Below are 17,172 nucleotides of genomic sequence, written 5' to 3'. Positions count from 1 at the left end.
CTACTCAAAACTAGCCCAATTGCATTTCAGGGGGTCCCCTGGTAAAAAAAATATCATGTTATTTGTGGTCGCTTCAACCTGCAGACATGAAAAACAACCCGTGGCAACATTGTTAAAGTAGCCTAATTCTGCGGGAAAACTGCAGACTTGGCAACACTGATCAAAGTAGCTTTAATAAGAATTAATATGTATATAATTTATAATTTATCTAGTGAAGATAACTTTATTCAATTTCTGTATAGATTTAGATTTATTCAGTATACAATTTCCAGGTAAATATGACATTTATTATAGGTTTATGTGAAGATTGTTTTAAGTTCACTTAAATTAAAAGTTGTTTTATTTTTTCTGGAGCCTAATAAATGCTAAAATTGATAGCTTTCAATTACACTGTAATGTTAAATGGCAATAATTAATGTTTAAAATTGAAAAAAAAAAAAAATCATTGAGACATCAGTAGCAGTATTAGTATCGGTGATACTGGCCTTCATTCATAAAAAGATGTTATTAAACAAGTATTTTAAATATACTGTCATTATGTTGTTTCTACATTAATTTGGAGATTAACTGAAATTATTACATTATAAAATATATTAAACACAAATACACTGAGTGGGCAAACCTTTAGGCTAGGTGAGATAGTTAATGGTAATTGTGCAATGTTTATATGAATAAAAGCCTTAATTAAAATCTGTCATCAAAGTGATCTTTTTAGAAGAAATTACTGATTTCCTAGACTTTCAATACAAAAAAATTAGATAATATTAATTATTTGACAGTAGGCCTATATACGACAGTTCTTCCCCGTGGTATTGAAAATTTATACTTTTCAAGGTATCATATCAAAGTAGTATCGTGACAACACTAATGTGGGGTGCCACAAATTTTTGAAAAATTTCAAAGGGTGCATTTACTGAAAAAAGAGGTTGGGAAACACTGGTTTAGGCTTTTGTAAACCTCAGTCAGTGATCTTTGCGCTGTAATGTCAACATTACTTTGATATTCAGATGGTGACTAAACCTGAATATTAGGCTATTTGATGACCTAAAACAAGATGGACTGAAGAACATTTGCAAGGAGAATTCTTGTAATATTCAGAGATTTTTGTCAGTACTACAAAACAATTAGCCTACATAGGCCCACTATATAAAACAATAATGATGATTTGAAATTATTAAGATGATCAGGTCCAAATGAGCAAGATTTGTAATTTAACAGCAGCGAGTTGTGCTAGTAGGCTACTTAGAGTGATCTCTATTCATCTTTGTAGTATTGTATACGTGCACTTACTTTTGCATAACAGGCCAAATTTGAATGGTGTAGCATGCAACAGTTTTTTTTTTTTTTTTTTTTTTTGAACAAAAGGAAAATCATATCAACTAAACTAAAATTGAAGTCAGATAAATAAATAGGCCTATATTTTTTGTTTTTGTTTTTTGTTCTGAGCTAGTTTAAATCTAATGCTGGTGATTTGATATGGTAATTTATGCCATTCTTGCTGCTGACATGCTGGGTTAAGAAATTACTCGTTATGAAATGTGCCAGTTCGGCTATAATTACAGTTAACATACTGCAATTATTTCTCCTTGGGGACTGTTTGTATTCTCTCAAAGGTACTAGACAGGGGGCATTTTACCTCTGGGAAAGAAGTGAAAACTGAGATGGATCTCTTTTAATGCTTGTGTGAAACTCCATGGAAACCAATGTTCCAATTGCTGCACAATTCTTGGAAAAATTGCTACCTTATAGAAAGTGTAATTGATGATTATTAAGTTCATTGTAATCCTTTTCAAATTGCTGCCTTTGAAGTTCAGGAACATGCAGATTTAGATGTGTGGCACATATTAGTTTGATTTCTTAATAGTTTTGTTGGCTGATGATATCTCATTTGTTTCAAAGATCTTTGGCAAGACGTTGACTCTTTATGCCCTTGAAATGAAAATGATCATCATGAGATAGTGGATCGTCGTGGTGCACATAAGAAGTTATTTCACATTGTTGCATTATTGGTTTGCTTAAAGCTATAATAGTTCAGTTTTTATCACCGGAACTGGTAACCAGAAAGTTGACATACATACCCTTTATAGATTGATCCGTGAATGTTCCTTACTGTAATTGCATGTACACAGATGAGCCAAAACCTTATGACCACCTGTCTAATATGCTGTTGGTTCTCTGCGTGCTGCCAAAACACTGCCAACCTGCAGAGGCATGGACTCATGGTATCTGGCATTAGCAGCAGATTCTTCAAGTCCTGTAGGTTGCAAGGTGGAGATCAAACTTGTTGGTCCAGCACATCCCACAGATGCTCAATTGGATTGAGATCTGGGGAATTTAGAGGCCAGGGCAACACCTTGAACTCTTCATCATGTTCCTCAAACCATTCCTGAACAATGTGTGCAGTGTGGCAGGGTGCATTATCCTGCTGAAAGAGGCCACTTCCACCAGGGAACACCATTGTCATGAAGAGATGTACCTGGTCTGCAACAATGTTTAGGTAGGTGGTAGGTGTCAAATTTATGTCCACATGAATGTCCGGACCCAGGTTTTCCCAGGAGAACATTGTCCAGAGCATCACATTCCTTCCACCGGCTTGTCATCATCCCACAGTACATCTTGGTGCCATCACTTCCCCAGGTAAACAGCCCACACGTACATGGCTGTCCATGTGATGTAAAAGTAAACAGGGCTCATTGGAACAGGCAACCTTTTTCCACTGCTCCAAGGTTCAATTCCGAAGCTTGCGTGCCCATAGTAGGGGCCCCATACTCATACCCATACAGCCCCATAGTCAGCAAAGTGCGATTCACTGTGTGTTGACACATTCCTCCCATAACCATCATTATAATTTTGTGTGATTTGTGCCACAGTAGACCTTCTGTTGGCTAGGACAAGACGGGAAAGCCTTCATTGCCCTTTTGCATTGATGAGCCTTGGGCACCCAACACCCTGTCGCGGGTTTGTGGTTTGTCCCTCCTCAGACCACTGTTGGTAAATTTGTACCACTGCTGACTGGGAGCAACCCGCAAGCCTTACCGCTTCAGAGATACCCTGACGAGTCGCATTGCCATAACAAGATGGCCCTTGACAAAATTGTTCAGATCTTTATTCTTGTCCCTTTCTCCTGCATCTAACATGTTGATTATGAGAACAGTGATTGCTTACCATCGACTCTACCCAAACCTTAATATGTGGCCTTTTTAGGAGATTATCAACGATGTTTCCTTCGCCTGTGTCTGGTCATAATGTTTTGGCTCATCAGTGTATTTCCTTTTGCAGTGTGCACCACTTTGGCCCTCTAAAATACATACACAGATGAATTATGTCTACAAAAAATAACCCTTTAGTGCACAGCAATTAGGGCATTTTCAGACCTGGCTTGTTTGAAGCATTTGTTTTGGAACCTGGTGCATTTTTCTCACTTAGTTTGGTTCATTTAGGCATATGTGAACAAGGCAATTGTGCTCTGATCCACACACACACAAAAAAAAGGTCCAAGATTGCCCGAACAAGGTTGTCTTGGTCTGCTTGAAAATGAATTCTGGAGCGGTTGTGTGCTTCTCTGAGCCTGACTTCTGCGACTTGGGCCGCACTTTCTGATGGAACCGGAAAGTTGACTCTTTTGCGCACCAGCAAGAGTGGAGAGAGTTCACTTCTTAAATGGGAGGTGGGGAAAAATCAACCAGAATTTTTACTTAGAGGCCATATGATGCTATTTTAAAAGGTCATTATTTTGTTTATTGGGTGTACTAAAATGGGTTAACATGCTTTAATGTTAAAAAAAAAAACACACTGCACATTATTGTAGTACCTCTATTCCCAGTCTGTCTGAAATGCACTAATTGAGTTCCAGTTTCTACAAAGCCCCACCTTCCAAAAAGCCCAGAGTGCTCTGATTGGCCAGCTGACCCAGTGCGTTGTGATTGGCCAAACACCTCAAGCATGTGTCAGAAGTGTAACGCCCCTTACCATAATACCCACATAGTGACAACACTACAATTTACTGAAGCTTCATCTTCTTTCTTTGCGAATGCCTTTGGGCGGGCATTATTGCTAATATTTCACATTGTGATGTAGACGTGTGCAGAAGTAATTTCTGGACTTCAAATTTTAGGCAGGTCTGGACTCTGGAGCAGCGTTAAATTTTTTTTTTTAATTTTTTTGTAATTTTGTGGGTGAATATGGGCTTTGTAATTTGACGATTTTATACATGCACAAACAGATACATTACACACTAAAGGAAAACATTAAAAAAAACATTATATGGCCTCTAACTGTTCCTATTCATCAAATTATTTGTCTTTAATTGTTGGTTTGAGATTGATTAATTGATTGAGACAGATTAGTTCATCTGCTCTTTTGAAAGATACATTGTATTTCTCAGCATATTAATATGAGGTGCACCACCACATATTTTGCTTGGTAACTTTTAGCCATTTACTTTTACTGAGGTGGACGGACTTCCGCTTGAAGAACCACCTGCTGAGAAAATGGAGGTGGAAAACTCAGGTGAGAACCAACTGCCAGGAAAACAGAAGGCCGTATTGGAATAAACATTACATTCAGATAGAAAAAAAAAAAAAAAAAAAAGTTCTCTCTTGGCTATTTAGGGGTTCCAGCGCATAGCGCTGAAACTCTATTGTAATTGTTAAAATTTCCAAGCATCAGCATTCTCCCCTAAAAGTGATTGGGCGGACCAAGGAGAACCAAGAGACTTAAAATTTTGAGGGCTGGTAGTACTCACACGGTCTACAACGTCACCAAGACTGTCAGTCTGTCTGACGGAGGCGCTACAGCGGTGAAAAGTACGAAATCGCTCATAACTCCTAAACCATTAGGCTCAAGCGTCTTATATCATTGGAATCCTTGGCTCAAGACGGATTCGATCTTGGCAAAATTTTGGGGTATTTTGAAATGGCTATAACTCGTGAACGGTTTAAGATATTTTTACCAAACACGGCACACATACTGTATGTAAGAGCTTATTGTGTGGTAGCGTGAAAAAGGACGTGGCAACTGGCTACTCTGTGGTGCTATAACATGGAAAAACTTAAAAATGGCTATAACTATGCAACCTGAAGTCTGATTGACTTGAAAATTGGCATGCAATGTCTTTGTCCAAGGTGCCAAGACTGCCTTTGAGGACATTCGTGTATCTTGAGAAATGCGGCTGGCAGCAGCCAATGCATTTTGAGCAGCTATCAGACAAGGTTAATGGAGGCCAATCTGAACAAAACTTGTTGGGCCTGTTTGACTCATGGCCCTAGAAGCCTGTGAGAAATTTGAAAGAAATCAGCCACCGGGGGGCGCCTTCGCATTTTTCATGTGTGTAAATTATTGTATATCACACGATTTTTTGCACACACCCATGACATTTATATCACATGGTAAAACTTCTCATTCTGAGCAACTTTGCCTCTAGGACTGCCGCTGTCAATGGAATCTTTTGTTAAATATTGGAGATTATTTCAAAAACCAACTTTTGCGCTTGGCTTAACCTCGATAACTGTTAAAAACCTTTAAAAATCATATATTTCCTATGGTAAATTGCCTGTATTGGCTGTAAATGGTCTTTTCCATCTACTGTATGATCAAGATGGTTACAGGCTTGCTTGCTTACAGGCCTCAATGCGCTTAAACCCTGATAATTGCTGCTCGCAGCTATATTTTTGGTTTTGTTGCTGAAATAATTGCAGGAAATTCTAGAAAGTATAATTTCACCACCGCTCTAGGTGCACTTTGACAGAATTCTGAAAGCCTGCAAGAAACGACATCTGAAGTAGTCACCAATCAAACTAGAAACTCTCAAGTGCTGCAGTCTTGAGGAAGCACACTTTCCTGGAATGAATCAGAGGCTTGCTGTATCCATAGAAACATCAGAAAGAATCATTCGAATAGACTTCCTTAAATACACTATGATAAGGACAGGAGAGGACCATGCACTTCTGTACTGTAGTGGTTTTCTATTTTGGAAAGAAAGTTTATGTAAACTTGTTTTATGTAAATATAGGGCAGCTGCATGACATGTTGAAACAAAATACATTTCAATTCTTTTCAATATGACAGAACGAGATTTAATTAACAGCAAGTTTTCATGCTACAATATCTTACTGTATGTTGAATCCTGTCATGACAAGTAGTTCACGTTTATTTATATATTCTGTGATGAAATTGGTCTGGCACATTGAATTAGCTAGTGCCTCGTTTTCATTAGCATTTGACATTTTCTGTATGTCAGAGAGTGCTAGTTGCAAATATTGCTTCATTAGTGGTGCTCAGACTTGGACGCTAGAGTCCCTTTTGGTCAAATATTTGTTTATTTTCTCATTTAAATGAGTTTTTGCGAGTTCTTCCTTTCTAGCAAACCTAAAATAGTCAATGTTTGAAATCACCAAAAGCTTATACAACAAAAATTCCAAACATATCGACAGGAAATTATTTATATTCAAATTCATCTTAATGCCCTTTCACTCATTTCCTGTTTTTCCCTCTAACACCTGTAATAATCGTCTGAAAACCTGTGAGGGATTTTTTAAAAGGCATTTGTTTCCTGCTTTTTTCTGTGACATAAAGGAGTGATCTCGCCTCATCCTCTTTTTCTCTCTCATTTTAAGAGGCTGAGAGTCCTGAGAGACTCCATTGGTAGGATAAAATGGAGGTGCATTAGCTTGTTTCAGAAAGAGAGGTCGACCTTCCTTAGCCACAAAACACTATTAATGGTCAACCACGCACACCAGACATTGATATTCTGTTGATGGCGTGTTGATTTAAGGGTAAATGAACAAACCAAAGCTTATACGGTGAACACTGTCATCAGAGGGTGGAGGAATCAATGTAGTGTGAATTAGAAGTTTTTCTGAACAATACAAAATCGATACGATTTTGGCAAATATCAATAATTATGTAAATCACACACACTGTCATCAATTATTCATCCTCATGTTATTTCAAGCCTGTAAATGTTTCCATTTTATCCATGGAACACAAGTGAAAACAATGCCAGCCCCCATCATTTTTTTTTTTTTTTTTTTTTTTTAATTCTAAAAAAAAAACTTGGAATGTTGTAGGGGTGAGTAAATGACAGAATTTTTTAGATTGAATTATTTATATAAATGGCCATATATTACACTTTTGTAGCATTTTTATTAATGTTAATCTTTTATAATGTTCTAATCTTTTTTTTTTTTTTGCACAAAAACTCATTGCACATGATTTAGTTTAATTTTCACACTCTTTACCCCTTAGAATTAACCACGTAATACTTTTATTTTGTACATGACCTTTATTGTGAACAAATAACCTCTTCACGTCACATGGTGATATGAAAACATCGTAACCCTATAAATGGACCATATTTTTCAGTATTTTATATTTACCTCAATGTTCACTTATAATATCAGGTTTTTTTTTTGTTTTGTTTTTTTAACACCCAAAGCCATTATAATTCAATTTCCTATCACCATTTTCACACTTTCTATTCCTGCTCTGTCCAAACAATACCGTTTGATTAACTGCTCGTCATCAAACATTTCAAAAACATTCTTGCTCCCCTGAAAGGTTTGTGCATGTCTCTGTCTCCTCAGTGCCATCACAAGCCCCTACTGGCAACTCCTAACCACTTGAGAGACCTCTCGAGCTGTTCTTCAAACTTTAATCAAGATAACTTCCCCTCCCTCTTGCAGCAACATTCTTACCTTGTTTACTGGACCGAGGGCGGGACAAACTGTGAGATCACAGTAACAAACCACAATGATCCAGTTGATTCCCGATGGACAAAATCAAGTCCCGCCCAACATTCGTTTCACACGGATATATGACAGAATAAGGAAGAAAAGATCACAACTTTGATTCCATGCTTTGATGCGTTTAAGAATTTAATGCAGAAGTATGCTAGAACGTGTTTTTATTTAGCATATAAGAAAGTGTATAAATGTATAATATTCCAAAGTAAATGATAGGAATAGATTTAAATAAAAAAAACTTGTCAAAAACAGTTGTTTTTGTTCTACAGTCTCAGAATATAGTTGTAGCTTACGGATCATGATAATATGAGAAAACAACAGAAATATATAGACCAATGCAAATCATTAGAAGATGATGTATATATTATAAGCATAAGAGTGGACTTCTTCATTGGTTGTAATTGCTTCTAGAGTCCCCTGAGCAGGAGGAATAGACCACTCAAAATCACAAGCAGATACACAGGTGGTGATGAGACAGCTGGACTGGAGTCGAAGATGCTGGGAAAGTCATAGTCCGTAGTGACGACCACAGAAGACGGCGTTGTAGGTGATATGGGCGTTGTAGGTGATCTGAGCGTAAAAGATCTGGACTCAGCTTTCCATTCATTCAGAGTAAAGGCCAACGTCAAATTATCACCTGTAGAATAGGTACAGAGAAAGAAATTATCATAAATGCTTGAAATAATAAGTGCCAGTGACCAAAAAAATAAAAAAATATTATGGAGATAACTAACCACTTGTAAAGATGGCTAAGTCAGTGTAATTTGCCCAGCAGCCACTGAACGGGATGGTGGTGTTTCCGTAAAGCCCCTCTGTTGGATTCCCATTAGCATCTTTGAGCACAGCTGAGATGGTTAGAGTCGTCACACCCACGGACACACAGTCACCCTGGAAACAGACGCACAAAAAAAAGATGCTCTCCTTACTCGATACCAAGTGTGGTTTGTAATCACCTGGGTAGGGTTGCACCAGCCATTCATAAGTTCTTACTTAAAGGGTCATGAAACCCCCCTGTTTTAGCACTGGTCTTTCACACCTCAGATTTGAAAAAGACTCAAGATACAGTTGCAACAAAAAGTATGTGAACCGCTTGCAGAATCTGTGAAAATGTGAATAATTTTAACAAAATAAAGGAGATAATACAAAATGCATGTTATTTTTTATTTAGTACTCTCCTGAGTAAGATATTTTACATAAAAGATGTTTACATATAATCCACAAGACAAAAAAATAGCTGAATTTATTAAAATAACCACATTCATAAGTATGTGAACCACTGATTCTTAATACTGTGTGTGGTTACCTGGATGATCTACGACTGTTTGTTTGTTTTGTGATGGTTCTTCATGAGTCTCTTGTTTGCTCTGAGCAGTTAAACTGAGCTCTGTTCTTCAGAAAAATCCTCCAGGTCCTGCAGATTCTTCAGTTTTCCACCATCTTTTGCATATTTGAACCCTTTCCAGCAGTGACTGAATGATTTTGAGATCCATCTTTTCACACTGAGGACAATTGAGGGACTCAAACACAACTATTAAAAAAGGTTCAAACATTCACTGATGCTCCAGAAGGAAACATGATGCATTAATAGACGGGGGTGAAAACATTTGGAATTTGAAGATCAAGGTAAATTGTATTTAATTTGTCTTCTGGGAAACATGAAAGTATTTTCTGTTGCTTCCGAAGGGCAGTACTAAAAGAAAAAAAATGTATATTTAAACAAAATAAGAAAAATTTGGACATCTTCATCCTGTTCAAAAGTTTTCACCCCCCGACTCTCAATGCATCGTGTTTTCTTCTGGAGCATCAGTGAATGTTCGAACCTTTTTTAATAGTTGTGTTTGAGTCCCTCAATTGTCCTCAGTGTGAAAAGACGGATCTCAAAATCATTCAGTCACTGCTGGAAAGGGTTCAAATATGCAAAAGATGGTGGAAAACTGAAGAATCTGCAGGACCTGGAGGATTTTTCTGAAGAACAGAGCTCAGTTTAACTGCTCAGAACAAACAAGAGACTCATGAAGAACCATCACAAAACAAACAAACAGTCGTAGATCATCCAGGTAACCACACACAGTATTAAGAATCAGTGGTTCACATACTTATGAATGGGGTTATTTTGATCAATTCAGCTATTTTTTTGTCTTGTGGATTATATGTAAACATCTTTTATGTAAAATATCTTACTCAGGAGAGTACTAAATAAAAAATAACATGCATTTTGTATTATCTCCTTTATTTTGTTAAAATTATTCACATTTTCACAGATTCTGCAAGTGGTTCACATACTTTTTCTTGCAAATGTCTGTCCATGTAAAGCTGTGGAAAAGTGGGAGTGTAGAGGGTGGGAAGAGGGGAGGCAACAACCAATAAAACACAGACCTACAACACACTCATTGTACAGATAAATAAATAGTAAAATATGAGTGGAGAACAAACAACAGAGTTGGGGGCACTTGATGTATTTTAAACATGACAAAACCCTATGACAAAAATCTTATCATTAGAAACTACTAACAACTATCATGAACAAATCAAACGAGTAAGAGCATTTAAAAGGTCTAATAATATTTTCATTACATTTAGGAGAACTGCAATCTCTGAACAAATGACAAACATCAGTTTAACACAAAAAGAATAAAGGCATAGTTACTTTGTCCATTCATCTTTGAATTTTCATCTACATTGTTTTCTGTGTATCAGAATAATTCACCGTGTCATTACGTTGATGATCAGACGTACCGCTGTATCAGTGTCCTTGTTTGCACATATATATTACCTTTGAAGAAGACATGATGAAATATGTGTGCATACACAGAGCTGGTTCATGTTTGGAGCGCTAGAGTATCCGGTCCAGATATGAATTGTGATCCGTGTTGCAAGTGTTGTTTAACTTATCGCAGCGTTCCACACATAAACCACTCTCATACATGTGTTGTTAAATATTGTTACAGTTATATTTTCCATGTGTGGGCAGTCAAACTCCAGCTCTGACCACATTGTGGGGAAAATGCAAACAACACTTTTGTGTTACTGTACTGAGGAAACATACACTTATGACACTGTCTGAACAGTGCAGAAGTGGTCTTTTGTGACATTTAAATTCTCCGCACAGTGATTGGATTAAAAGAGTTCATTCTTGTGAATAATACAAGAAAAAGCTCAGAAACTGATGACTTTTCCCTTGATAACAGACATGAGTGCTATCGTTTTTTTCATTGATGTACAACCTGTATGTACATATCTCATACATACATAGCTTCCCCACTCCTACTACAAAAAAGGAGCTGATGAGATTTTTGGGGATGACTGGATATTATTGAAGTTTTTGCGCAAACATCTCAACTGTAGTTGCCGTGCTTATTGAGCTTTTAAAAGCTAAAAGTAAGTTTGAATGGTCTTCAAACTGTCAGTGTGCATTTGAAAATACAAAACTTCTGTTGAGCACTGCTCCTGTGTTGACTGCGCCTCAGTGTTCCAGATCCAAGTCGATACAAGTTCAGTAGGTGCCGGAGCTGTACTATTACAAAAGGATGACGATGAGGTTGATAGGCCAGTTAGTTTCTTTTCTAAGAAGTTTAATTCGTATCAATTGTGATTTGTATCACAATACATATTTAGTTCTAAATCCCTGTCTGCAATAAATTGTCTCTTAAATGATCTAGATCAGGGATGGGCAACTTCAATAGTGACGAAGGCCAACATTTTTTCTCCTTAATACCAGGGGGCCAGATTACTAATCCACACTCGCACCTTTTACACCGTCTTACTCAATTTACTTTTATCTGTAAATTTGCAACAAACAAATGTACAGAAGTCCTATTTTTGATTACAAGCCTAGAGAACATTTTCAACTCAGCCTCGTTAAAAAGTGCTTATTTAAAAAATAGTTCTTCCATATGGCATTACCATAATCCACATCCACATATTACCATGAAAAATACTATTTTTTAAAAATGTATAAGAAAATAATAAGTGCATACATTTCTGTTATTCATTTGGCAAAAAATGGTTTTGTTGACTATGCATTTTACCTTTGAAATCTAAGACAAGTGCAACTCTGTGTCACGTGTATCTTTCATACTTCTCATTAGCCGCTTTTCCACCGTCGGGCCAAACCGTTCTCTTTGCTTTACTGTTCCATTCCGTGCCGATCTGATCCGAGCCGGCCGGTACGAATATGGTTTTGTTTTCCACTGTGGGGCTGATAACGGAGCTCTTCAGTCGTTGCCTTAGTAACGCAAGAGTTTATACACAATATGCGATGTAAATAGTGACCGTGTTATGTAGGAAGATCAGTTATTTCTTTTAATTGTATGATTAATTTGTGTTCACGTTGCTCAGATATGTTTAGCAAGCTACGGAGAAACCGGCAGCCAGGCAACAGACAAGTGGCAATTCAGTCTATTCACTTTAATCTGCTATTTTATTCCAACTGTTACTCCTAGTCGGAGGCTTCCATTAATTTAGTTTAGTTTCCATTTAGTTTATATACGTAGAGTTGTGTTTCAACTAAGTTTAATGGTGTTTAACTAAGTACAATATTTAGTAGTGCGTAAGTTGTAACTTAGTGCCACTTTATGTCAAAACTGTGCTCCTTACACACAGCTGGTGCAACCGGCCCCTGAAAACTATCTGAAAACTTGCATCAGATATTCTTAATGAAATCTCATCGCTGCATCCAGAGCCATGATGCTGGGCTGCACGCTGAGGGGTCCGGGTGACGATCCAGCCACTGGCTGGACCGCCACCATCAGGGATGATACAGTCTTGACTGTCTCCACCTGCTGGTCTTCACGGGTCACCTCCTGAGTGGCCACCTGAGAGAGAAACCATTACAGTGCAAATACGAAAAGCAAGTTGTGTGCTTTACTGTGCAGCATCTATTATTGGATCTTAATCTGATAAAAACAGTGTTGGCAGTGACAGTGTTGATTACCAAAAAACTTTATTTTATCCCTCATTTTCTTTAAAAAAGTAAAAATGGAGGTTACAGTGAGGCATTTACAATAGAAGTGAATGAGGTCTTTTGTATTATGTGTTCTTGTGTATTATTTGAGTTGTAAAGCTGTTTATTACAATAGTAATAAACAACATGAAGTTGTAAAGTATAATTATTACAGTAGTTTTAAGAGTTATGTTGTTGTCATGGTGACAAAGTTGTAAAATTAGATATAATTTCACACAGATAATGTTAGTAAGTGATTTTTTTCACACTAAAATCATGTTAACACTCATACTGTTCACATCTTGAGATTATCATGATGTATGAAATACTGTTTCTGGGTCCAGGTTTATTCACACATTTAAACTATGCTTTTAAAAACAGTGTACACCAAAGTCTCTGGGCTCACCAGTCCCAGACACCAATATTTTAACAATTCATAAAAGATGAATCACTGTCTGGCCATCTGGGATTTCGTTATAGAGACAAATGTTAGGATCATGATTTTTGGTAATATTACAGCATATATATAGAGCATTTAGACCCCAAAACGTAGACTTGTAATGCTAGACTTAACAAGCGTATTGAAAAGGTGAGTATTTTAATATTTATGGATTGGCCCCATTCACTTCCATTGTAAGTGCCTCACTGTAACCCAGATTTATGCTTGGTCGATTGAGTTTAACTTTATATTGAACCCAAAATATTCCTTTAAATATCAACTTTGTCATATATGTTTCAATTAAAATTCCCAAACTGAAGTCATCATAACATTTTAAAATGTTAGTGAGTTTGGTCATGTGATCTGATTAGCATCTTACATTGTTCCAGGATGGGTCACTGGAAGAGGGTGGAGAAGGGATGATCCCCAGGGATGACACATTGAAGCCGATGGACTGACTCAGATTGCCCGAGACAGCAGCACGGCCCAGATCATCAGCAATGTTCTTCAGGACCTCAAACTGTTGATCTCCTTCTGCAGATGGTATATAAATATTAAGACATTATATCGTGATCTAAATGCTGTATTTGTCATTTATTTTGTTCTTGCTCTCACCAGCGGTGGTGTTGGTGGATGTCTGAACAGGGGGCTCCCTGATCTCTACCTGCACCGTCAGTCCTGCCGAGCGCCTCCTCCTTGCATTAGTACCCTCACGGACAATGTTGGTGATTCGAATCTTGTTCGCCGGTATTTTCAGAAATAAAGCCAGATTGGTGATCAGTTTTGCACCGAAGGACTCCGCCTCAGTCATGGCTGGGAGATTGAAGGCCAGGAACAAAACCGGGGAGGTGCGGATTTGGACCGGCTCTGATCCACGAAGTAGTATGTTCAGCATTTTGTAGTCCTGGTCAAAGAAGTTGGAGCCATGACTGGAGTTGAAACATGTATTGCACTGAGAGGAATCAAAGTAAGAATTGTGATGTGCTGTTTAGGTTGAAAAATGGTCTTCTGTCCTGCAGGGGGCGCTGTATTAACTTCAGCATTATTGTGCTGTACTCTACCTGTATAAGTCCCACGTGCCTCATCCTGATAGACTCACAGTGCGCGCGCTTCAAAACAAAGGCGCCTGCAGTTTCTGTATACTTTCTGCACAAACAATAAACACATATAACACATTATAAAACATTTTAACAATTTAAATAAAAATAATAGCCTGTCTAGCGCAAACCTCTTGCAATGTTAAACAGAACAGAATCCGCAGTATTCAGACTATACATTTAATAAATAAATAAGCCTAGACTATAAACCCTGAATTTATAAATAAAGGCTATATATAATTCAAGACAGACAGACATACAGAAATTGCAAAAAAAAAAAAAAAAAAAAAAGATTATTCTTGAAGGTGACAAAAAAACAGTGCTAGGTAAAAAGTAATCCATAATGATATTTGTGTGATGTTTTTGTGTATTTTTATGTAAATAATGTCAGTTACAGAACATCAGAGATTGCTAAATAAGAAATTTATAGAAATTCTTCAAATTTCACACTGACCAATTAAGACTCACATACCTGTTAAAGCACTCCTGTGTAACCCAAACACCAGTGGCTCATTTGTTGAGAACAGCTCACTCTTTTTATACTACCTTCCCACTGGTGTCATGGGTAGCTCACAAAGACGAAGGAATCAGGAAACAGACTTTAATTCAATAACTCACTGAACAGGCAGGAAAACTAAGGGAAACAGACATAATGCACCTTAACATTGATGGAGACAGGACAAAGAACTGAACAGAACACAGGGCTTAACCCTCTGGGGTCTGAGGTTTTTTTGAGGCCCTGGAGACATTTTGACATGCCCTGAGATTTGTGCTTTTTTCAATAACTTAAATATTTTCATGGCTTTATATATACGGTAACATCTAAGTATTGTGTGTATGAGTTTGTATTTTTGAGAAAATTATGTTTATGCATGGTTAGTGAAAAATAAATTTTTATTTTGTCCCCATGTTTAGTTTTCCCCATGTGTTTCATTTACTAATTCCATTCACCTGTGCCTTGTCAATCACCTCGTTAATTATCTTGTTTGCTCCTTTGTTTGCCTTGTATATAAGACCTCATTTGATTAGTACTGTGAACCATTGTTAATGGTGTTTTTTTTTTCTTTGTACTATGTACCACTATTATTAGGTGACCTTTGGCATCTACTGGAAAGCATGGTTGATCACAGTAGAAGGAGCTCAAGTGCAACAGCAGATGCTAGTGTTGAAGTGGATCGGAAGTGAAACTCACAAGATCTGAGGATACACTGTTACAGTGGTTCTCAAACTTGTCCTGGAGTACCACCAGGCATGCACATTTTGTATGTCTCCATCATCTATCACACTTGATTCAACTCATTAGTAGAGACTGCAAAACCTGAAATGGGTGTGTCAGATATAGGGAGACAAATGTGCAGGGCTGGTGGCAAGGCTGGAGAGGTTTTGTCCAAGAAGAGAATTTGTCTAAACCCCAACACACTTTGAAAAATTCTGTTCCTCAATAAAAATCAATAATAATCCTTCCTTCACCCACCCCAAACTGTTGTGTTGCAGTTTGCTCCTCTATATCCCCAGTCCCATAAGCACTACATTGCACTAAAACTAGTAATAGTTCACTGCACAAAAAAACAGTAATAATTCTTAACTTTTCCCACCCCAGACTGCTCTGTTGCTGTATTACACTCCCTCCCCCACACTGTAAAAAGTAATACGCTATATCTACTCCTTAAAATTTTGGCATCAGATTACAAGCAATATTATTAATTAAATTCAACAAACAGAATTAAGTTGGAATTAATCAAATGAATTCCTTAGATGTCAACCATTTAAAATGAGTAAAATTTAAGTAAAATTTAAACAAAAATAACAGACAGACATCAAAGATGATTTAAGAACTCTTTATTTTTTATTGCCAACATTGAAGAAACCTGATGATAACAAGCTCAATCACTGAAGCAAAGAGAAACACAAGAATAAACAGAGGTTTAGATGTTGATGTTGATTTGATTGAAAATGTTTGGTCATTATAATGGTGATCAGTGTTTCATTTAGTTGTTTCATTCAGGCAATTTGACTCTGCTTTTTATGTCAGTTTGTGACATAATTTTACACATTTTAAATGGTTAATTTTTAAGGAATTAATTTGATTTAATTCTAACTCAATTTTTCTATGTTGAATTTAATTAATAATATTGCTTGTAATCTGTTACTACAATTTTGTTGAGTAGATAGAGCATATTACTTTTTACAGTGCATAATCACTGCACTCAACACAGTCTCACTTTTGTTGTTTATACTGTCACTATTCAAACAATTAATGAATAATTAATTAATTAACTGTGTGTGTGACCATTGTCTCTGCACAAGTAAAGTCAGACAGAGAAAGATACATATCTTATTTTATACACAGACAATGGACAGATGTCTGCTCAGCTCATTGGCTCAGGATTAATTGATTTGTCTGCTATTTCTTTGCACAGTAGCTAGGTGTCACTGGTGAGCAATGCTGAATGAAGCTTCGTGTATTGAACCTTTTCGTGAAGCAATTGGGCTGCAAAGTCTCAGTGGTTCAGGAAGCCTCATTTTGCCATCCCAACTGAACAGTCAGGAAAACTCAGGGAAAGACATAATGCACCTTATAACATTCCCTAGTGAAAAATAAATATACTTAATTGTATTTAAAATACATTTATTTCATGATAAGCATACTAAAAATACATTGATATGTCTATGTACACACTGAAAATACACTGTAAATGTAGTTATTTCATGCTTGCATCAAGCACAAACTTAATTAGGCTAATTTTTAATGCAGTATACCTTTTACAAATGAAATTGTGGAAGGATGAAATATATATTCATCTTTAAGAAAGCACACTGGCTAAGTCTATATAATATATACCCACCCACTGTATATATAATATAAACTAACTTTGTTCCATCGCCCCTTAAAAGTGTCTGAAGTAGTAATAATGTGATTTTAATCAATTCATCAACAATCAGTTTTGCTGT

At 36.9% G+C, this 17,172-nt stretch overlaps 1 protein-coding gene across 1 annotated transcript; it reads right to left on the bottom strand.

Annotated features, from left to right (window-relative positions):
• Nucleotides 1–12,349: 12,349 nt before the first annotated feature.
• LOC127501312 (fibrocystin-L-like) lies at nucleotides 12,350–17,102 on the bottom strand. Its single transcript, XM_051873261.1, has 4 exons — nucleotides 17,093–17,102; nucleotides 13,739–14,107; nucleotides 13,503–13,657; nucleotides 12,350–12,556 (listed from the first exon to the last, which is right to left on the bottom strand). Exons 1-4 carry the CDS (start codon nucleotides 17,100–17,102, stop codon nucleotides 12,395–12,397), a joined length of 696 nt encoding a protein of 231 aa, XP_051729221.1. The 3' UTR covers nucleotides 12,350–12,394.
• Nucleotides 17,103–17,172: the final 70 nt, after the last annotated feature.

This window comes from Ctenopharyngodon idella, chromosome 19 (genome assembly GCF_019924925.1).
Source record: "Ctenopharyngodon idella isolate HZGC_01 chromosome 19, HZGC01, whole genome shotgun sequence".
Classification (NCBI taxonomy): Eukaryota; Metazoa; Chordata; class Actinopteri; order Cypriniformes; family Xenocyprididae; genus Ctenopharyngodon; species Ctenopharyngodon idella.
The sequence above is the reverse complement of the archived record's forward strand: the minus strand, read 5'-3'. Positions and strand labels throughout refer to the sequence as shown.